Source organism: Sphaerulina musiva, assembly GCF_000320565.1.
Source record: "Sphaerulina musiva SO2202 unplaced genomic scaffold SEPMUscaffold_1, whole genome shotgun sequence".
Classification (NCBI taxonomy): domain Eukaryota; kingdom Fungi; phylum Ascomycota; class Dothideomycetes; order Mycosphaerellales; family Mycosphaerellaceae; genus Sphaerulina; species Sphaerulina musiva.
In genome coordinates, this window is record NW_016017383.1 from 161472 (window position 1) to 180007 (window position 18536).

At 53.5% G+C, this 18536-nt stretch overlaps 3 protein-coding genes across 3 annotated transcripts; 2 read left to right on the forward strand and 1 right to left on the reverse strand.

Moving 5' to 3' along the window:
* Positions 1-296: 296 nt before the first annotated feature.
* Positions 297-12643, reverse strand: SEPMUDRAFT_145542 (uncharacterized protein). Its single transcript, XM_016903118.1, has 2 exons — positions 706-12643; positions 297-641 (listed from the first exon to the last, which is right to left on the reverse strand). The coding sequence occupies exons 1-2, from the start codon at positions 12485-12487 to the stop codon at positions 547-549; spliced, it is 11877 nt and encodes a 3958-aa protein (XP_016764359.1). The 5' UTR covers positions 12488-12643; the 3' UTR covers positions 297-546.
* A 1609-nt stretch (positions 12644-14252) lies between these two features.
* SEPMUDRAFT_33498 (uncharacterized protein) lies at positions 14253-14912 on the forward strand (the record flags this gene model as incomplete). Its single annotated transcript, XM_016908541.1, is given in 2 exon segments — positions 14253-14421; positions 14440-14912. 2 exon segments carry the CDS (start codon positions 14253-14255, stop codon positions 14910-14912), a joined length of 642 nt encoding a protein of 213 aa, XP_016764360.1.
* Positions 14913-16396: 1484 nt separating this feature from the next.
* On the forward strand, positions 16397-18468 carry SEPMUDRAFT_145543 (6-phosphofructo-2-kinase/fructose-2,6-biphosphatase 2). The gene is made up of 3 exons (XM_016903119.1): positions 16397-16902; positions 16973-17559; positions 17624-18468. The coding sequence occupies exons 1-3, from the start codon at positions 16683-16685 to the stop codon at positions 18278-18280; spliced, it is 1464 nt and encodes a 487-aa protein (XP_016764361.1). The 5' UTR covers positions 16397-16682; the 3' UTR covers positions 18281-18468.
* Positions 18469-18536: the final 68 nt, after the last annotated feature.

Sequence of the window (18536 nt, forward strand, 5' to 3'; positions counted from 1 at the left end):
AAGTATGGCAGCATGTCATCATATTGCAGGACAACTCAGGTACCGGTAGGAGGTAGCTTTGGAGTCTGGTGGTGTAAATGGATGGCTTCCACTTGTTTCGAGAGGTCAAATCGGGTCGGCTGTGCTTGCAGCTGGAGGAGAGTGGGAGGTCAGTCAGGTCGCATGACGGAAGGCGAAGTCGGCACGTGCCGGAACATCACATTGGCACCACGCCCATCAATTCGAAGGAAGGGTGCATATCAGAACCGACAAGACGACGGAGATGGCGATGGTGATGGCAACGGCAATGGCAATGGCCGAAGAAGAGAACAGATCCATAACGGTACACTTCCAACCTTGTCTACGAGCTATGCTGTTGCTACATTCTGTTTGAAAGTCCGGTCGAAACCCTGCAATTCGACACCATTTCGAGCAACCCGCCACTCGAATTAGAAACAAAAAAAAAACAATGCAACCATCTGCGCCATGCAAATGCTGCTAGACCTCTTTCGATCGAGGCTCCTGAACTCCGGCGCCCATGTGCTGCTGCAATCATCTATACTACATCTATGCGAAGCCGAAATACTCACTGCCTGCGGTGATGGCAGTGTAGAGCTGGTGTCGAAGGTGCTCGTAGCTATCGTACTCTGGAAGGTCGAGTTCTGCACAATTTTAGTCAGCATATGTTGGTTTGTTCATGGAAGATGATGGAGGACAGGTACTTACGATTAAAGCAAGTGTGACTGGACGGCAACTTCTCCTTGTTGCTGTAGTCACGGTGAATCGCGAATCGTGAGAAGCCATTCATGCCTTCGAGTTCCTTGAAGCCATTCAGTGGGACCTTGCTGGTGCCGGTGACGAACTGCAGCAACTTGGCCTTTTCCTCTTTGTCGAAGCTGCGGACCGCTCGCCAGAACCACTGCACTTGTGGGGAAGTAGGCGTGTAGTTGGTGTATTCAGTGTTGTTCTTCCAGTCATCAACATCAATGTCGGGGAGCCCAGAGATGAGCAGTTCCAGCTCCTGTTCATTGAAGATGGAGATCAGCTCAGCCGGAATCACTTCGTGGAATCCCTGAAGGAAGTTGTCCAGCTGTTCTTGCACAGACTTGATGAGGCGGTATTCTACCACGTGGCGGACGTATTCATGCTTATTCTCTTCAGTGACTGGGATATCACGACCGCCCTCAATCAGATCAATGGTTTCGGTGACACCGAACTTATCGAGATCGATGGAGAAAGTCTCGAAGGTCACGTCTGTGATGTCGTTCTCCAGAATCCACACCAGGGACTTGTAGTAATCGAGATCGAGTGACTCCATGTCCTTGAGAGACACAGACTTGCCCAGGATCTTTCTGTACACTGCTCTGCTGAAATGGCAGTCCAGCACTCTATTCTCGTAGAGTGCTTTGCCGATGATCCTGCCAATAAACTTGAAGAACATGAAATGCTCATCGTTGACCCCGCTGTGTGTGTTGGGGTGGAATGTGGTGCGATCAGCAGCGACAGGATTGAATAGACCGTAGTCAGGGTTGAACATCTGTCGTGCCATAGCAGCAAACCACTCGCGCGATACACCACCAGCATCTACACCTTCTTCTCCATGGAATCGAATGTTGAGCTTTCCATACTTGATCTCGTTCCCGGTCTTGTAATACAAGGATTTGAATGAATCAAGGAAGACCTGATTTCGGCGTATGTTCAGCTGCAAGGACGGATGAGAGACACGGGCCTCGGTACGGCGGTCGTGGAGCTTGCGGCTGAAGTAAGCACGCTTGTTGTCGAATTCGAGCACTTTCGAGTTTCTGGCCAACACGGCCAAGTTGCCGTTCATCAGCTTGGGATTATTGCGGATGAGCTCATTGAGGATCTTGCGATGCTCATCGGTGAAAGTGAAGAAAAGGTTCTCCATGCTTGTGCCAGGGGGCGGTGTGCCAACGTTAGCATCGGCAGGTGATGTGACTGTCGCGGGCGCTTCTTTCAGTGCGCCGTTGCGGCACATCACCATGAGGGACTCAATGAGCGGCAGCAGGATGGTAGCAACATTGACCATGTTACCGCGCTGGCGGATAGCTGTGAGACAAACGCTGAGACTCTCCCATAGCTTCTGGAATGCAGAGCTCTGGTACAGGGTGGCAAGGATGTCGTCCTTGAGCTTTTGTTCAGTGCTAGAGTCGAGCGTGATCGAAGTCTGCGGCGTGCGTTTGGGGTCGAACAAGTGATCCAGCGCGACCAATACACGAAGGAGCTTCTTCTGCTTCGAGCCAGCAGAAGAAAAGCTTGCAAGAGCCACGCCCTGTAAATCAGTACCGGTCGCGGCAAGGTTGATCTGCTTAGCAAGTTCTCCTAAGTCAGCCAACAGGGCGTCGCCGAGCTCTTGCGCCTGTCTTGTGAGCTCCCTGCCAAAGACTGACTTCGCGCCTGGAATGGCGGACAAGTTTTTAATGATGTCGAGAGTATCACTGAAAGTCTTGCTAGGACACTCGCGAGCGGCGAGTATGTTCACGACTAAGCCGATGTTCTCTTCAGGAACCTCGGGTGGCACCAAGTCGCGATGCCTCTTCTTGGCATCGGCGTCGGCCACCGGCGTCATGGGCTTGTCGTGCGCGTCGTTCGCAGTGTCACTGATAGGCGCTTCGTGCATCGCCACATCGGATGTACTTGTAGCAGTGCCCTGAAGCTCGGTGGGCACTGCTGGCTGGCTGGGTTCCGTCGACTCAGCGCCTTGTGCCTCCTTTGCGCGGCGCAATAAAATCGTGAGCGGCTGCGTTACCTGGCTGAGAAGTGACGCTAACGTCTCCATTACAGCAGTATTCTCGGTTATCAGCTTACGGTCAAGCAGCGTCAGCAGGGCATTGAGCGGGAACTTGGCAGCTCTGGTTTCTCGACCTTTGCCTTTCTTTGCAGGCGTCGCTTTCTGGCTTGCAATGGTCTCATGCTCGCTCAGGAAGAACGATGGCACACGAGGATTGTCGCCGGCCAGTGCGTTGAGTGTGCCTAGGCACTGCTGCACAATGTTGAGCGGCGACAAGTCGGTGGTTGGCGTAAAGCTTTGTTGTCCGGTAAGACTGCGTTTCAAGGGCTGGGGTGTCTTTGGTCCTGTTGGCTGCTTGGCTCTGAGCGACAACTGTGCAAAGCTACGCTCAACAGCGTTCAAATCGGCAGTGCCATCCTGCAGAATGGACAGCAGAATGCTGATGACCTCTGCACGGTTTTGCGTATTCTTGCAGACATCTGACAAAATGCCATGTAAATTACTCTTCGCCTTGTGATTCAGAGAGACAAACATCAGGCGCAACAGCGTGGCAATACCCGCCTTGTCTAGCATTTGGGCTACTGGTCGGCGTGGTCGACTTGGCTCACGAGCTGCGCCCTCTGCACGCCCTGGAGCACCAAGTCCGTTGAGGACACGTGCAGCAGCGCCCTCCATGGTACGGCCGAGCCTACCTGCAGGTTCTCCACGCGGTCGACGATCGCTGAACAATGCGCGGGCTTCAGCCTGGATGGCCTCGGGAAGTGCTGCGATGACAGTCTCGTCGGAATCCAACAGAACTGCCTGACGAAGACCAGGGTCGAGGGTGGCCATAAAGTCAGCGGTATTGATGTCGTCAGGTTGCGCTGCAGCCGCTGGCTGACCGCCCTCTTGGGCTCTCCGGCGACGTTCCTCGTCCCGCTCGCGACGGCGACGCTCGAACTGCTCTGATCTCAGAAGCTCTTGCTGGATGTCCGGGGGAAGAGCTTCGAGGAACTCTCGGCTGATTTCACTCTGCGGCTCTCCAGACTGGACAGCCTGTGAACGCTGCTCGGCGAATTGCGCCATGATGACCTCTTCTCTCATATCCTCTGGCAGAGCTTCAATATACTCGCGATCGATCCCGAGAGTAGTGATATCGAGCTCACGGCCACGAAGGCTAATGGTAATCCGTGGCCCTGTTCGTGCAGATTCGGTGGAACCCGTTTCAGGCTGAGGTTGCGTCTCGTCTGTTGAGTCGTCTTGGCCTTGTTCGATACCTTCCATCCCGCTGGACTCGGTGGCTTCGTCAGCGGCGGCAGCTTGCTCAGCTTGCGCGCGAGCCCTCGCCTCTTGTTCAGCACGCTCATGAGCTTCTCGTTCCTCGCGCTCTCTCTTCTCTCGCGCGTCTTTCTCCGCCTGCTCAGCCTCGGCCTTCACGCGGGCTTCTTGTTCGGCCTTCAGCGCGGCAGCCTTGCGCTCCGCTTCTTCCTTGTCCCGAATTCTCTTAGCTTCCATAGCAGCTGGTACCAAGGTGCGAAGAAGCATGTTGATCAAACGAAGTGCTTTCTCGTGGAACTTCCCAGGGAACAGCATACGAGCTTCTTCTTGCCACCGACTGGCAGTAGAGCCGAGCCGGCACTCTACAGCCTGAGCTTCTTCGTTGCCAGTACTGCCGCGCTCGGGCAGGTGCCCACCGGGAATTATCTCTGCCCACCGCCGACCGTCTGCTAGTGTGCCAAACTGCTCGCGCAGAGGGCGGGCAGGATCAATGTCGATCATAGCGTGCGCGCCTGTTCTCGTGTGCACTGTGAATGTGGGCGCAAGGCCTTCAAGGCCCGGCAAGGCTGCACCGTCCATGTTGACGTTGATGATTCCATGTCCACCGACATTTGGGCCCACCGTGGCAACCAGCTCCTGAAGGATAGCTTCCGGGCCTGCACGCGGTAGGAATGTGCGACGTGCACCCACTCGACCAGCTGTTACCTCGAGCCCATCTCGCTCCGCTCGCGAACTGTTAGATCTCTGAAGTAGAGGGTTAATTCCTTCTTCGTCACGCGCGTTAGGCGTGGAGCGATGAGATCTGATGCCCATCGGACGCAAAGGGTCGTTCATCATCCCAAACATCTCGGTGAATCCACCCCGAGGGAGGTGACCATGATGATGGTGGTGATGATGAGGTGCGCCACGTAGCACTGCGGCAGCCGGCTGGATGTCCCATGCCCACCCTCCATCAGCGTCTTCGCCATCATCGTAGACGATATCCGCTCCATAATCAGCCTCTTCTTCGTCTTCGTCGTCCTCCGGAGCGACTTCGTCATCAAAGAACTCTTCCTCCCCGTCGCCCATGTCGATTCTGACCAGGTGGCCGTGATCGTGGTCGCCCAGATCCGATGGGTCGTCAGCACCGAGCACGTGCTCAAGGTGCTCGAGTGCACCTCCATGAGGAGAGCCGCCATCTACGCCATCTACGACCATGTCGCGTGGTTCGAACACCATGCCTTCCTCCTCCCATTCATCGGCGTCGTGTTCGTCCAGGCTGGCATTCTCGTCGTCTCCAGTGACCTCTTCGAGATGGGCGTGATCGTAGTCATCACCCATCTCATCATCGTCTTCTTGGTCGTCTTCATCGTCAGAGTCGTCCGAATCTTCTTCGTCATCATCATCTTCTTCCATGGCATCCATGTCCATATCGATGTCCCCTGGTCGACCTTCAATGTCGCCCAAGTCTCCGAGACCATCTTCGTCCTCGTCGCTGACGACGTCTCCATGCTCAGGCATCTCCTCCTCGTCGTAATCCATTTCCTCGTCATATTCGTCATAGTCAATGCCATCGTCCTCATCATCCTCCTCATCGTCAGACTCGTCATCATCTTCGCCCAAGGTCGTGTTGCGAAGGAGGTCTGGCGTCTGTTCACGCTCCTCATTATCGTCAGAGACTGATGTGGCGGACGAGATCTCGTCCTCGTCAGTACTGGTGCGAGGATCGGTGGAGGAAGCATCTGGGCTTTGGCTGAGAGTGACGCCCAGCTCCGTGAGTTGCTTCAAAGGGCCCAAGATGTACTTCACAGCACGCTTTGCATGGGGGAAGTTGAGGTCAAGCTCTGCTATCGCCGACGTGAAAGCACCGATGAAGTTCTTCTCATACATCAATCGCCCTATCTGTTGATGAGCAGAAAATGTTCCAGCAGCGACAACGTTAGATCTCTGCAGATCCACCTTGCCATTGAGAATGCGGTTGAATAGTTCGCCCAGCGACAGCAGGCGCGAGTAGCGTTGGTCAAGCGGTTCAGAAGACGCAGTGGCCTCTCTGAACGAACGCAAGGCGTGCTCGAGGACAAATTTGCGCACGTATGTGAGCTCCGGTTCCTGTTTCTCGAATTCGATCGAATCGAAGGAAGGCAGACCACTTGCTTGCCGCTCTTGCGTCTTTGTACACAATGACACGAGAACATTGATGGTCCAGTTGGATGTCGCAGCTCTCTTGCGATGTACGACATCGTCCCGATGTTCGAGCGTGCCCACAGGTAGAAGCACATTCAGGAGGTAGTTGAGCGTGCCAGAACGTGGCTTGGATGGTGTTGCCGGCTGAGCATCCGACTTGCGCGAGAAATTAATAAACTCGAGCTTCGAGCGATTGTAGCACGCCACAAGCTCAGCCAAACATTGCAGAAGGAAGCAGCGATAAATGTAGATCGTGTGTTCCTCTGCCCTAAATGGGGGCTTCTCACTCTTCGCGTCGAGTGGCTTTGGCAGTGCCGTGAAGTTTGCGATTGCTGGAGAGACATCAGCCATCTCGATGTCAACGGTCGCAGTTTCGGATCCCGACAGATCTTGTTGGGGCTCTCTACCAGATACTGGATCTGCAACTTCTCTGTAGGAAGACAACTCGCGCAACAAAAACTGCACAATACCATCTGAGCCCTCCACGCTGGGCATCTTCACTTCTGTGGCCTTTTGACCGTCAGCAACTGGGGCAATCATCTCAGATCCTGCAGATGCTGGAATTGACCGTGGAGGTTCGGGCTCGGGCTCTGCTGGCCTCTTCAGACCGAGCTGCTGCCCACGGTGGGGATTTCCATCGTAGCGTGTGATTTCGAGCATCTCCTGCGTCACGTCTACGAAAGCATCTGGGTTGCGAATCGCCAAGTGATAGAGATTGCGAGTATACGACGATGTATCCATGGCTCGGCTCGAGCGATGATTGTCGAATGCCACCTTGATTTCGGCTCTCATGATCTGACGAACGGTCTGATCATCTTCGACAATATGTCGCAGAATTAACAGGAAAGAGGCTTGCAGCTTGTCGTCAAGAGGTGCCCCGAGTTGTCTCACCATGAGGAAGAGCTTCCCCAGAGTCTGTTTGGCACTCAATCGCATGGCCAGGTCTCGGCTGCGCGTCAAGACGACAAGCACTCGGCATACTGACAATGCCAACGACTTGTGCTTACCCACCTTCGGTAGGAGCCCTTCGAGAGCATCGAAAAGCTGTGTGCGCAATTCCGACGAGACTACGGGATCTGGCCGGGTGATCGTAGGCAAAGGTTTCAAAGGCTCATCGCTCGGCGGCGGGACCCACGCAACTTCCATGGGCTGTTCATCCTCTGCAAGCACACGTTCGATGATAAGGAGAATCATCTCAATCCAGGGAGCGTCTTCTGGCTTCTGCTCGGGTTCCAGCAGTACCCACTTAACCAGACTGTCGAAACTCTCTTTGAGCTCATCCAATGTGGAGTCGAAGAAGTCACGGTCCTGAAGGATGAGCGCGACCAGGTGAGCGTATGCATGTATCTTCTTCCCAGAGTCAGCACTGGGTTCCTCACCCTGCAAGGACAGCAATGAAGACACCAATGTGGTACCAATGTCAGCTCGAGGGTTCGCGCCGTCGCCAGCTTTGGCTACCGCAGCTTGAATCAGATCGGCCAGCTCAAAGGTGATACCATCTTGTGTACTGAGCACATTGAGACATTGGTCTATGAGGTTTTGACGTAGTTCATCACGATCGTCGTTGAGATCATCGATCGTGACGAAAGGCTGATGACTGTCCTCGGCCGGCAGTCCTGGACCAGGTGCATTCATGGGTTGTAGTATACTGAGTGCTGCAGGGTTGCCAATGGCCGCGACGAGATCACTCGTGTCCAATTGCATATCGTCGGGGATACGACCCAGCGTCCCAAAGTCGTCTTCTGAGGTATTATCGTCGGAGGAGAGGACAAGGCGCGAGTTGCCATCCACATCCATTGTAAGCGCGTCAGTGTGGATGCTGCTTCGACTATGGTCATCGTCCGTATTGACACTGCTGCCAGCATCTCCTTGTGTCGTCGAAGTTTGTGTCTGAGCGTCAGACTGTGGGCGCCGATTGGTAGTATCGCCTCCTGCCGCAGACTCTCCTTCGGGAATTGGGAAGCGTGGAACGAGAGAATCCTTTTGTCTCAGTTTACAGTATGCCTCTGCGAGGTGTTGGCTGTTGCAGCAACGATACAGTGCTTCACGGCTAAGGACGACGTCGAAGCCTGCTTCTGTCAATGCGCCGAGGTGTTGGGTGCCAAAAAGCTTGAATTCAGGCCTGTGGGCCAGTACACGCCTGCTCACATTTTCAGAGCGCCTGATAGCACGCTCTTCGCCTTCAGCCTTCAGAACGAGTCGCAGAATACTGATTATGGACTCGACATTTGCTTTGCTGAGTGAGTCAATCTGGTCAGAGTGCCAAATCTTGCTGACTGCTGGTAAGATTGCACGCCGCACCTCGACGAGAAACTGTCCAGGCTGGAAATAATCTGGCTGAGTACGGTCTCTGAGAGCAATGATGGAGGATTGACCAGCCTCAGTGATACATTTGGGGCGCACAATCTGGCCATAGAAGGTCAATATGGCCGCAATAGCATCCTTGACCGAAGCATCCACTTTGTCCTTCTCGGACTGCTTGACAAGCAGCTGCACAAACCGATCCAGGTAACCATTCAGCTTTTCAAACCCGCCCGCACTGTAAAATTTCGTCATGACCAGTGTCAGAGCCTCTTTGGTACCGAAAGCCTCCATGGAATACGAATTTCGAAGAAGCATACGACCAATCATCTTCAGCACTTGGCAGATGTACTTTGTTTCCAGGATCTCTTCGTGGCGCTCGTTGCGCCTGAAGTCGATCTCCCAAATAATGGCTTGGGCAAGCTGTTCTGCGACGAGAATGGCGTGCTGCCTGACAATTGTTTCGCTTCGCTTCGTCACGATGGCCTGGCCGAGGGAGTGGTAGAATGATTCAATGCCCATCGGTACTTGACTCAGGAGGTACCGGATGGTACGGGAATTCTTCATGCCAAGGACAGACTCGCGCGATTGGCCTTCCTTGGGCACGGGGTCGGCGGACGTGTTGAGACCATAGCGTGCAGAATCATTGCGATCGACTGCGAGCTCGACGTGTCCGTTCGCGTCAATTCGACGCATGTTGAACGCACGAGGCTCTGTCTTGCTCATGACTTGATCGGACATGTCACGTAGCATAAGCAGACCCTCCCAGCTACAGGCTGCATGTAATTTGCTGAGGTCATCCACAAGTTCAAGATAGACATCCGTGAAGTTGAGACTGCTGAAGAGGTGATTATTTTGACTACCATGTCGCAAAGTGTACGGAGGGGGTGCCATGGTGCGACCCAAAATGTGAGTCAGCATGTGCGTGGAGAGCAGAGCTTTGACGATCGTGGTTCCATCCACGCCTTCCGGCAAAGCTGATGTTCTGGGCCGTGAGACATCCAGGAATCCTGAGAAGGAGCATGTCCTAGTGTCGATGTTGGCAAAGGGCTTGAGGCTACTGGTGGCTTGCTGAGTCCTTCTGATAATGCTCGGCAACACCAATGCAGCCTTGGCTTCACACATCGTCTTAAGAACTTGAGCGATTTTGCTGAAAAGGGGAAATGCAACCATATCATACGGGTTGCTCGGACTCATAGCAAGGTCGAGGAGGAGTTCGGCGCCCGATTCTTCGCAGAACAAGCTGCACATGCTGTTGTTGTGGAAAAATCCTTCCAGGAATTTGAAGGCTGCGCTGAGATAGGGTATGGCGGGCGCACGCTCTCGCTCGTCTTCAGTGCCATCATCTTCGATCGTATCGCTCGACGCAACCTGTTCTACGGACCTTGGAAGGGCAGGTGTGAGTGCAGCACTACCGCCAGAGACAACTAGTTTGCCGTCGACATTCTCCCATAGCTTGGCGCCCGCGTGCTTTGCTTGCGACAAGATGGCGGTAAGCTCTTTGACACGCTTGAGCATGTTGAATACGGCTGACATTATTTGAGCCTTGAGTCGAGGATGGTGCCGCGCCAATTCATCGAACGAGTGTCCAATCGTGGTAGCAGTTTGGCCTTCGTCCTCCATCGCACGCACATGTGTCGGTGAATGAAATATGCCAAAGTACTTGACGAGCGCTCCGGATGCCTGGAAAAGCTGCATACCATTCTCGTTCAAGCAAATTGCTCCAAAGGCCGTTGGCACATCGCATAAAACTTCTCCAACGGGGAGAATCTCAGCAATCGAGGGAGAAAGTATATGACCAGAGCCGTCTGCCACAATGCTAGCGGTCTCGGACGCAGCCACGATCTCGCCGGGCGATGGCAAGTTTTCAGGAATCTTCTGACCGGTGATAGACTCTAGAAAGCTCCTGCTGAGACCAGCTTCGCCAATCACCTGATAACTCGTGGGCTCATTGTGTATAAAGCTGCTGACAATGTTGACCGCGCCGCTCCATACATTCGCACCGAAGATCGCCGAGTTCTCGATCACGCTGCGCAAAGCACCAAGAACCTGCGGGGTGTCAATCAGATTTCTCAATAAGCGATCATGGCCACCTGTGTTGTGTTCGAACATGTGCACAGTGTTCTTGAAGACCTGGCGAAGGGTAGATTGCTGGTAGAACGGAATGTCGTAGTCGACCACTTTGGATTTGTGCGCCTGTGGGAGCCCATTACCGCTACTCGCATGCTGGAGTGCTGTTTCCACCTGGAAGGCAGTCAGATCGGCAATGGTATCGAGACCCTTGATGTCGGCCAGGGTCTGAAAGGCGCTGGCTATGCCGTGTATGAAACTGTCGAAAAACTGCAATATGCGTTCGTAGAAACGCTCGGAACGCGAGGTGCGCAGGGTGAGTGCTTCTGCCAATATGCCCATGATCCCAGCGGCCACCATCTTCTCTCCGTATCGAGCTTGCGCGTTGGACTGAAGCAGACTATTGACCAGATCGAAAACCGCATCACGCCACTTGCTCTCATCGAGCTCGGCCGCCTTGTCAACGCTCTGCTGCTCAGCTAAGGTAGCCACAACCTTACGCAGCTCATAGTACAAGACGCCATGGTTGACGGAGATGGCAAGAGCGTCTGCCACTTCAGACACTTTGTGCCGAGTCTTGGTCAGCGCCTCCAAGGTCATGACAACCGTGGTCTCTGTCTGCAGTGTCAAGGCTGTCTGACCATTTGCGGCAGGCTGTAACAAATCGCACAACTGCTGAGCAAGGTGGAATCTTCTCGGCTCCTCGGCGTCGGCAAGGCCTACTCGATCTTGAAACTTGCCCTCGCTGAGAGCATATGCTAGATTCGCAATAGCAAGTAACCGAAGCTCGAGTATCTCCTGAGCACTGATATCTGAGGAAGAAAATGCTTTGGCAATGCGGATGCGATTGAGCAGTTCGTATCGCAATTCATTCGGAACGCTGGGTATGGAATCTCTAACCAATGCCCACGCCGGAGACTGTGCAACTCTGGTGGACGGAATCTGGAACAATTTGGGCGCCGTCGATGAGGATCCTTCATTATCACGACCTTTGCTGACCATGGCAGATGCGTCGTCGCTCGAGGGAAGCCTGTCGCCCGTTGCTGGTCGATCGCGTGAGGGTCCTAAGTTAGACGTCCGTCTCGCTGGTGTGGGTGTTGTGGGCACCGTATCATTCGGTTGCGACAGGGGCCCAGAAGGCGCTGCGGGCTGCGTCTGCTCATAATAGCTGATCGTCACGGCTGAGATTTCTTTGCGAACAGTCACTGGTAACGGATCTTTAGCAATGGAAATCAGATCTGCTGGGACGAAGGAAGGGGCCTGCGTCGCTTTGTCCTTTGCTTTGGCAGGCGTTGATGCCGAGCTACTCGCTGCACTGTGCGGTTTGGGGAACGGCATTGCGATCTTGTGCAAATTGTCGATGTTGATGTTGTAGTGGTTGGCAAGGAGCACCGCTTGATGCGTTGGGTTGTGATTCTTATACCGAGCAACCTGATATCGCTGCGCAAGCCGCAGACCAAGTCTTAAGCACAGCTGGAGCAAGCTCAATGAGGTTGTGTGGAGCAAGTCGTTGATATGGGTGCTACTGGCGTACAAGCTGCGATTGCCACAGTGCTCCAGCAACAGTCGTGTAAAGCGGAGCACCGCTTCCACCAGCTCCCGATCGCCCTCTGACGAGTAGCCAGCTGCATCGAGTTCATGTGTCTGGCCACCAACGGCGGGATACGGCATGTTCTCTTCAGCATCACCCTTCTCCAACAGCCGCCTCTCGAACGGTTGTGTCTGAGGACCATTGTTGAGCGCATACTCTTTATTGAACAACTCTAGGACATGATCAAATCGATCCAGCAGGGGAATCCAGTGATACAGGTCGCCTCTCGGCAATGGCCAGTGCTGTGGAAATGCCTCGAGGTGTGCAGGTAGTTGATGAAGCGGCAACTCGGTGGAGTGCTTGACAAAGTCATCAACAAACGGCGAGAGCGTGGCAGTGTGCCGCTCAGTAGCGACCTTCTTGATCCTCCCCATAGCGCCAGGCGCCGCGAAACACGCGGACCGACCACTCGCAGCTGAATCTTGCCGTCTTGCGGCTGCCTAGGCAAAGGTTGTGGTCCTCACCAGAAGTGGGTGTATGTGAGTGGGTAGAGTCCAGAAAGCATGAAGTGCGCGGATATTCGCTGGAAGATTCTCGGGGGTGACGGCAGCGGCGGCGGTGAGGACGGCAGTGATCTCGAGAGCGGGGGGTCCGTATGAGATGGAAGGGGTGAGGATGGGGGTGGGAACGTCGAGCGTTGTTGCGTGGTGAAGGCAATGAAGGGAGAGAGAGGCGGCAGCAGCTTGAGCTGTCGAGCTGCAAGTCAGGTTCTTTCGGCGGAGGCAGGCAGGTAGGCAGGCAGACAGGCAGGCGCGGGCCGGGTGTGGTTGTTCCTGTCTTGCACGGGCTTTCAGTACCTCAGGTAATGACCAAACAAGTGAATGGACGGGATTTGCGCTGCTCTTCACAAGATGTGGATGAGTGAGAAAGACAGTAGATGCATGTTGCTTCAAGCTCTCTCGCTCTCTCGTCTAGTTAGTTCCAGTTCGATGGTCCATGCGTCAGGTCTCACTAGGTTGACATCTTTTGAACGTGGAGCGGCTGTTACACGGTGCCAGAACATCATCGTATCACGGAGAACGGTCGACCCTGCATTCTACGACACACCCTACCTACCTCCAGTTACATAGGTATCTAAGGTATAGAGCACGTTCTCGCGACTTCACAAATAACGTACAAGAGCAAATACCTTACTGTGGCTGTGGATTCATGTGCACGGCATCCCCGACAGCTGAGTGCCCACAGGCAGCGCGTTCCCACCCGTCTGTTAGCTTAGGTACGCGTATAAAGCAGCATCTACCTCACTATTCGTGCTTTAAACTGGTGATAACCTTTGTCTAGGAACATGTAGGTGGGAAATGTTGAGTAGAACATGGGGTGTCTCCTCGTATCCAGATACATGTATTCAAGCGGGACGTCGACAACGCCGAAGCATACCTACTTCCTGGCACCTACCTACCTAGTTCTAGCCATGAATAATCAAGTTCTCATCAGACTACAGGCAGGTATACCACGAGGGATGGCTCGCATGAGTGTCGCTCCTCCCAAGACGGGTAAATGCACGGCACTCACAGCACTGTCCATGGTGAAGTTGAGAAGGCTTAGCACTCTATTGCGAGCAAAGATAGGTAACAGCGTATCCAGGACTTCTATGTAGAGCAGGGCCGCAAGTGTCTTATTCCTCAATCGAGTACCATGTATGTAGGAGGTAGTATACCAGGTGTTGAGTGGAATGCCGAACATTTCCGAATTTCTGATTTCTACACTTATGTGCTGAATCCATGCACCATCTGATGATTCAGGACATGGTTCTCCTCTTCTTCCCTAGGTCTATATAGATAGTCTTATTCCCTCTATCTACATATAATATCAATAAGCGACTACCTATCTTTTTCGTCTTATGCTTCAGATTCGGCTTGCTAAGCGAACATATCACTCTACCAGGATGTAGCTTATGTAAGATAGCCATCGGAAGTTCACCCTCCGGGCGCCTCTACGTCCCAAATTCAACAACATTTCATTCTACCTAATGTCGCTCCAGAAATCATGCTACGGCGTTTGGCGAGACGTCTACCTCGAGCTTCATACTACATTTATCCGTCACGATGTCAGCTGCGACTAGATCAAAACGACAATTTCTTGCGATCATCAATTGTTCCTCGCGTCCTTCATTTCCCACTACAGACAGACAGACGCGACATGGCTACATCAGCGACAACATCACATTCAAAGCCCATTGAAGAAGAGACGCTGCCCGATTATGATGCGGAGCATTTCTATCCCGTTCATATCGGTGACACCTTGAACGCCCGCTATTCTGTGCTTGGCAAGCTCGGATATGGTGTTACATCCACCGTCTGGCTGCGTCGTGATCTTACCAGATAAGTACATATACGGCCGTCGCTCCTTTTCCTCGCTGTATCTATGTACTGCCAAATTTTTCGTGATTCCTCATACGTGGCACTCAAAGTGTACGTCCGCACCTCTCCTGATCAGGCGAACCTAGAGGAGACAGTCAATCGCCATCTATCGGGCCTTAGCACCTCTCATCCTGGTTGCTTCAACATACGACAGAGCTTAGACGTCTTCTACCTCCATCGTGCGAATGGATTTCGACATTACTGTATCGTACATGAGCCTCTGCATGCGACCATGTCCCAGTTTCAAAGGCTACATGGCACTGCGCGACCTCTCCCGGAAGTACTCGTCAAGTACTTCATGCAATACTTGCTTCAAGGCCTTGACTTCCTCCATACTGAAGCTTCAGTCGCCCATTGTGGTTCGCTCTTCCGTCCCATCAGCAGTGGCAACCTGAGAAGCCCAGAACGGCATGACAGTTGCTGGAAGATCCTTGGTTGACCAGCATCTGAGAACACTTGGCAGGATGTTCGTGCCATCCCCGGAACGACGCGGTATCAACTGCCTCCCACACCCTGCTCTCGCCCGAATGAGGATTCCTGTACTCTCGTAAGTTGGATGGCATTGGCTGTGTCTTCACTGGACGCTGGGTTCATTCTCGATGGCTTCCCTACGCCACCCGCGGGTACTTCGAACAACATACAAGAGATATACTACTTTCCTTCCCAATTGCCGAGATAAAGATAAGGTAAGTATATGTATACCTACCTAGGTAGATACGAAAAGTAGTAGAACGGTATTAGCTTCAGGAAGCGCCTAGACGCTATGTGCATATCATTTACAGACGTAGCTAGTAGGCGCGATATCGACATAATTGTGCATAAGGGAGGGAGCGTAGGTAGTAATGCTCGGTCGATTCCCAAGGTTCTACGACATATCGTGTCACTCTGCATATCCAGGACTTTCAATACGTGGAGCAATGCCGCAAGTGATCTTATTCCTCAATCGAGTATATACCATGGCCAGGCCAGGACCTTGCCAATCCCGCGCGAGTGTCAGCGGGGGGGCAACGGGGACCTATCCCAAAAAGCGACTTATCGAAACTCAACACGCAACGGCTGTTGTCCCACTCACGCGTGATCTTGGCAAGAATATCGTACTGGATGCCTCGTTTCCAGGTTGTGGTCTCCAAGGAGTGAGCTTGCTGGGCTTCGAGCTTCCACGAAGAGTAGGTACCTTAGGTACCTTACCTTATACTACGACAAGTTGGCCTCGATGATAAGCGGACTCTGCTTCCTCTCCCGTAGACCAAGTAATTCTAAAGTTGTTTAATTTAATTTATTTTTCCACCAAGGCGGATATGCTCGCGACACATAGAGGTATCATGGCATACAACACGTCTCAATGGATGGATGGCTAGCCTGGCATTAGAGCTACGACCATCATCGTGCTATTGGATACACAGTGCTCGCTAGATCGATGGCGATACCGATGACTTCCGATCGTACAGCACAGTACAGCACAGCACAGCACAGCCTCTCAAACCAGGTAGTGGGTGCCCATGTATTGGCACAAGCTACCTCTATATATGACCAGGTGGTGTAGGACGTGCTGCTGACTTTCACTTTTCCCTCTTGTCCTGCCAGCCACGCTGATGAACAGGTCCTCTTGTTGTATCAACATTTGCACTGCGTTCGGCTTCATGTACGCACTTGGGACGTCTCGAACATGAGCTCCAGCAGCGTCAGCGGCAGCGGCGGCAGCAGCAAAGGAGGGAGTGGCCTCCATACTCGAGCCAGCTCAGTGGAAACGAGTAATTATTTTATAGCGGTATGTGGGATTTGACTTCCGTCTGTCTTGACATTTAGCAAGTCGCGCATTGGACACCCGGCGCCTACTTGCTTTAGTTTTACCGTCACCACCCGACCTGTATTCGTCGGTTTCGGGCTATGCAGCTACGAAATAATACCGCAACTACCTGACCTCCACAGCTCAGTACCTACCATCACACACACACTCCACTGGAGCTCGGAAGGCACGCTCTCTTCTGACAAACCTCTCACACCTGGCTCGGCACATTAGGTCCTCTCTCCCCACCGTACCTTACCGAAGGTACATGTACTCTCTCGACACAGAACAGAACGCCTCAGCAAGCAGCATTGCATGGTCGAGCCCAGGAGACGGGACCGAACGACATAGCGTAACGATCAATCGAGCGGCGTTGCACGCACCGGCCTCGGGCTACCTTCTGGTCGCTTCAGCGGAGCCGCCATGGCTGCGGACACCAATGGTGCCTCTCTGACGAACGGCGTGGAGCAGTACAAGCCGGAGCTCTTAAAGTCGTCGCCGGGAGACTTCATGCGACCGGCGATGCGCACTCGGGGGAACTCAACGACGGCTAATGGTGTGGGTGTTCAGGCCGAAGACACGAGGATATGTGTGGTGATGGTGGGGCTGCCAGCAAGAGGCAAGAGTTTGATAGCACAAAAGGGTATGCGCTGGCTATGCTCTGTCTGCCCTCATCGGTTCATACATGCATTATTGCTGACTTCATGTTGCAGTCGTTCGCTATCTTGGCTGGCTCAGCATCACTGCGAAGTGCTTCAACGTGGGTAACTACCGCCGCACTGCAACTCCGCAGCCCAATGCTTCGTTCTTCGATACATCCAACAAGGAGGGCGAACGGCTCCGCAAGGCTGCAGCTGAGGCCGCCGTGGTAGACATGTGCAACTGGTTCAAGCACCCGAGCAATCTCATTGCCATTCTCGATGCCACCAACAGCACCAAGGCTCGGCGGCGGTGGATCAAAGAGCGCTGCGACTCCGAAGGCATCGAGACGCTCTTCGTCGAGAGCAAGTGTGACAGTGAGGACATCATCATGAGCAATATATTGGAAGTGAAGACGACCAGCCCCGACTACGTGGGCCAGGATCCCGAAGAGGCTGCCAGAGATTTCCGCGAGCGTATCAAGATGTACGAGCGGGTCTATGAGACACTGGACGAGGACGAGGCGGATTTGACATACTGCAAGATCATCGACGTGGGTTCACAGGTCATTATCAACCGGATACAGGACTATCTCCAGTCTCGAGTGGTGTATTATTTGATGAATCTGCACATCAAACCACGGTCCATCTGGATCAGCAGGGTAAGGGAAATCTAGGTTGAGTTTGTTTGCGGAGAATCCCTGACTAACCACGTGGTGATGATAGCACGGCGAGTCCATGTACAACCTCAGTGGGCAAATCGGCGGCGATGCAGACTTGTCGGAGAGGGGTCAAGCATATTCCCGAGCGCTGCCCGAGCTCGTCAAACGGTCGGCCGGTGATCGACCACTGACCGTGTGGACGTCGACACTGAAGCGGACGGCGCAGACGGCTCGATACCTGCCGTACGAGAAGCTCAGCTGGAAAGCACTCGACGAGCTGGACTCTGGTGTGTGCGATGGCCTCACGTACGCCGAAATTGAGCAAAAGTACCCGGAAGACTTCCAAGCTCGCGACGACGACAAGTACAACTATCGGTATTTGGGGGGTGAAAGTTATCGCGACGTGGTGATTCGCCTGGAGCCAATCATCATGGAGCTGGAGAGGTCAGAGAACATTCTGATTGTCACGCACCAGGCGGTGCTGCGGTGCATCTACGCCTACTTTATGGGCTCGTCGCAGGAAAAGTCACCCTGGATGGAGGTGCCGCTGCACACGCTTATCAAGCTGACGCCTCGCGCGTACAAGACGGAAGAAGAGCGGATGTTTGCCAACATTCCGGCGGTGAGCACGTGGCGCGAAAAGGGGAGTAAGGCGGTGCATGCAGACACGCCCGAAGCGAGTCAGCGGGGCTCTCCACTGATTGCAGCCAAGAGCAAATAAGTGATGTAGAAAAGTTGGTCCCCCGAGCATGCGTATAGAGAGAGGGGGGAAGGGGGAAGGGGGGACTCAGCTCGCTACCTACCTACTGATGATGTAGTGGAGGTACAGGTAGCTATGTAGCTTCTCGAGAGCATGGGAAGATTCTGAGCCCAGGTAGCTCACTTTTATAGGAGGTATTGAAAATTCAGGCTTAAACTCCTCTACCTACATGGCTGTACCTTTGCAATGATATGGATAGATTGATTCTGCTCTCTTG

Bases quoted from the DNA above. Each gene is read 5' to 3' on its own strand.
- SEPMUDRAFT_145543 (XM_016903119.1), top strand. From the start codon at position 16,683: ATGGCTGCGGACACCAATGGTGCCTCTCTGACGAACGGCGTGGAGCAG. The intron at 16,903-16,972 runs GTATGCGCTGGC...TTCATGTTGCAG, and splicing joins GAGTTTGATAGCACAAAAGG to TCGTTCGCTATCTTGGCTGG. The intron at 17,560-17,623 runs GTAAGGGAAATC...TGGTGATGATAG, and splicing joins GGTCCATCTGGATCAGCAGG to CACGGCGAGTCCATGTACAA.
- SEPMUDRAFT_145542 (XM_016903118.1), bottom strand. From the start codon at position 12,487: ATGGGGAGGATCAAGAAGGTCGCTACTGAGCGGCACACTGCCACGCTC. The intron at 642-705 runs GTAAGTACCTGT...AAAATTGTGCAG, and splicing joins CAGTCACACTTGCTTTAATC to AACTCGACCTTCCAGAGTAC.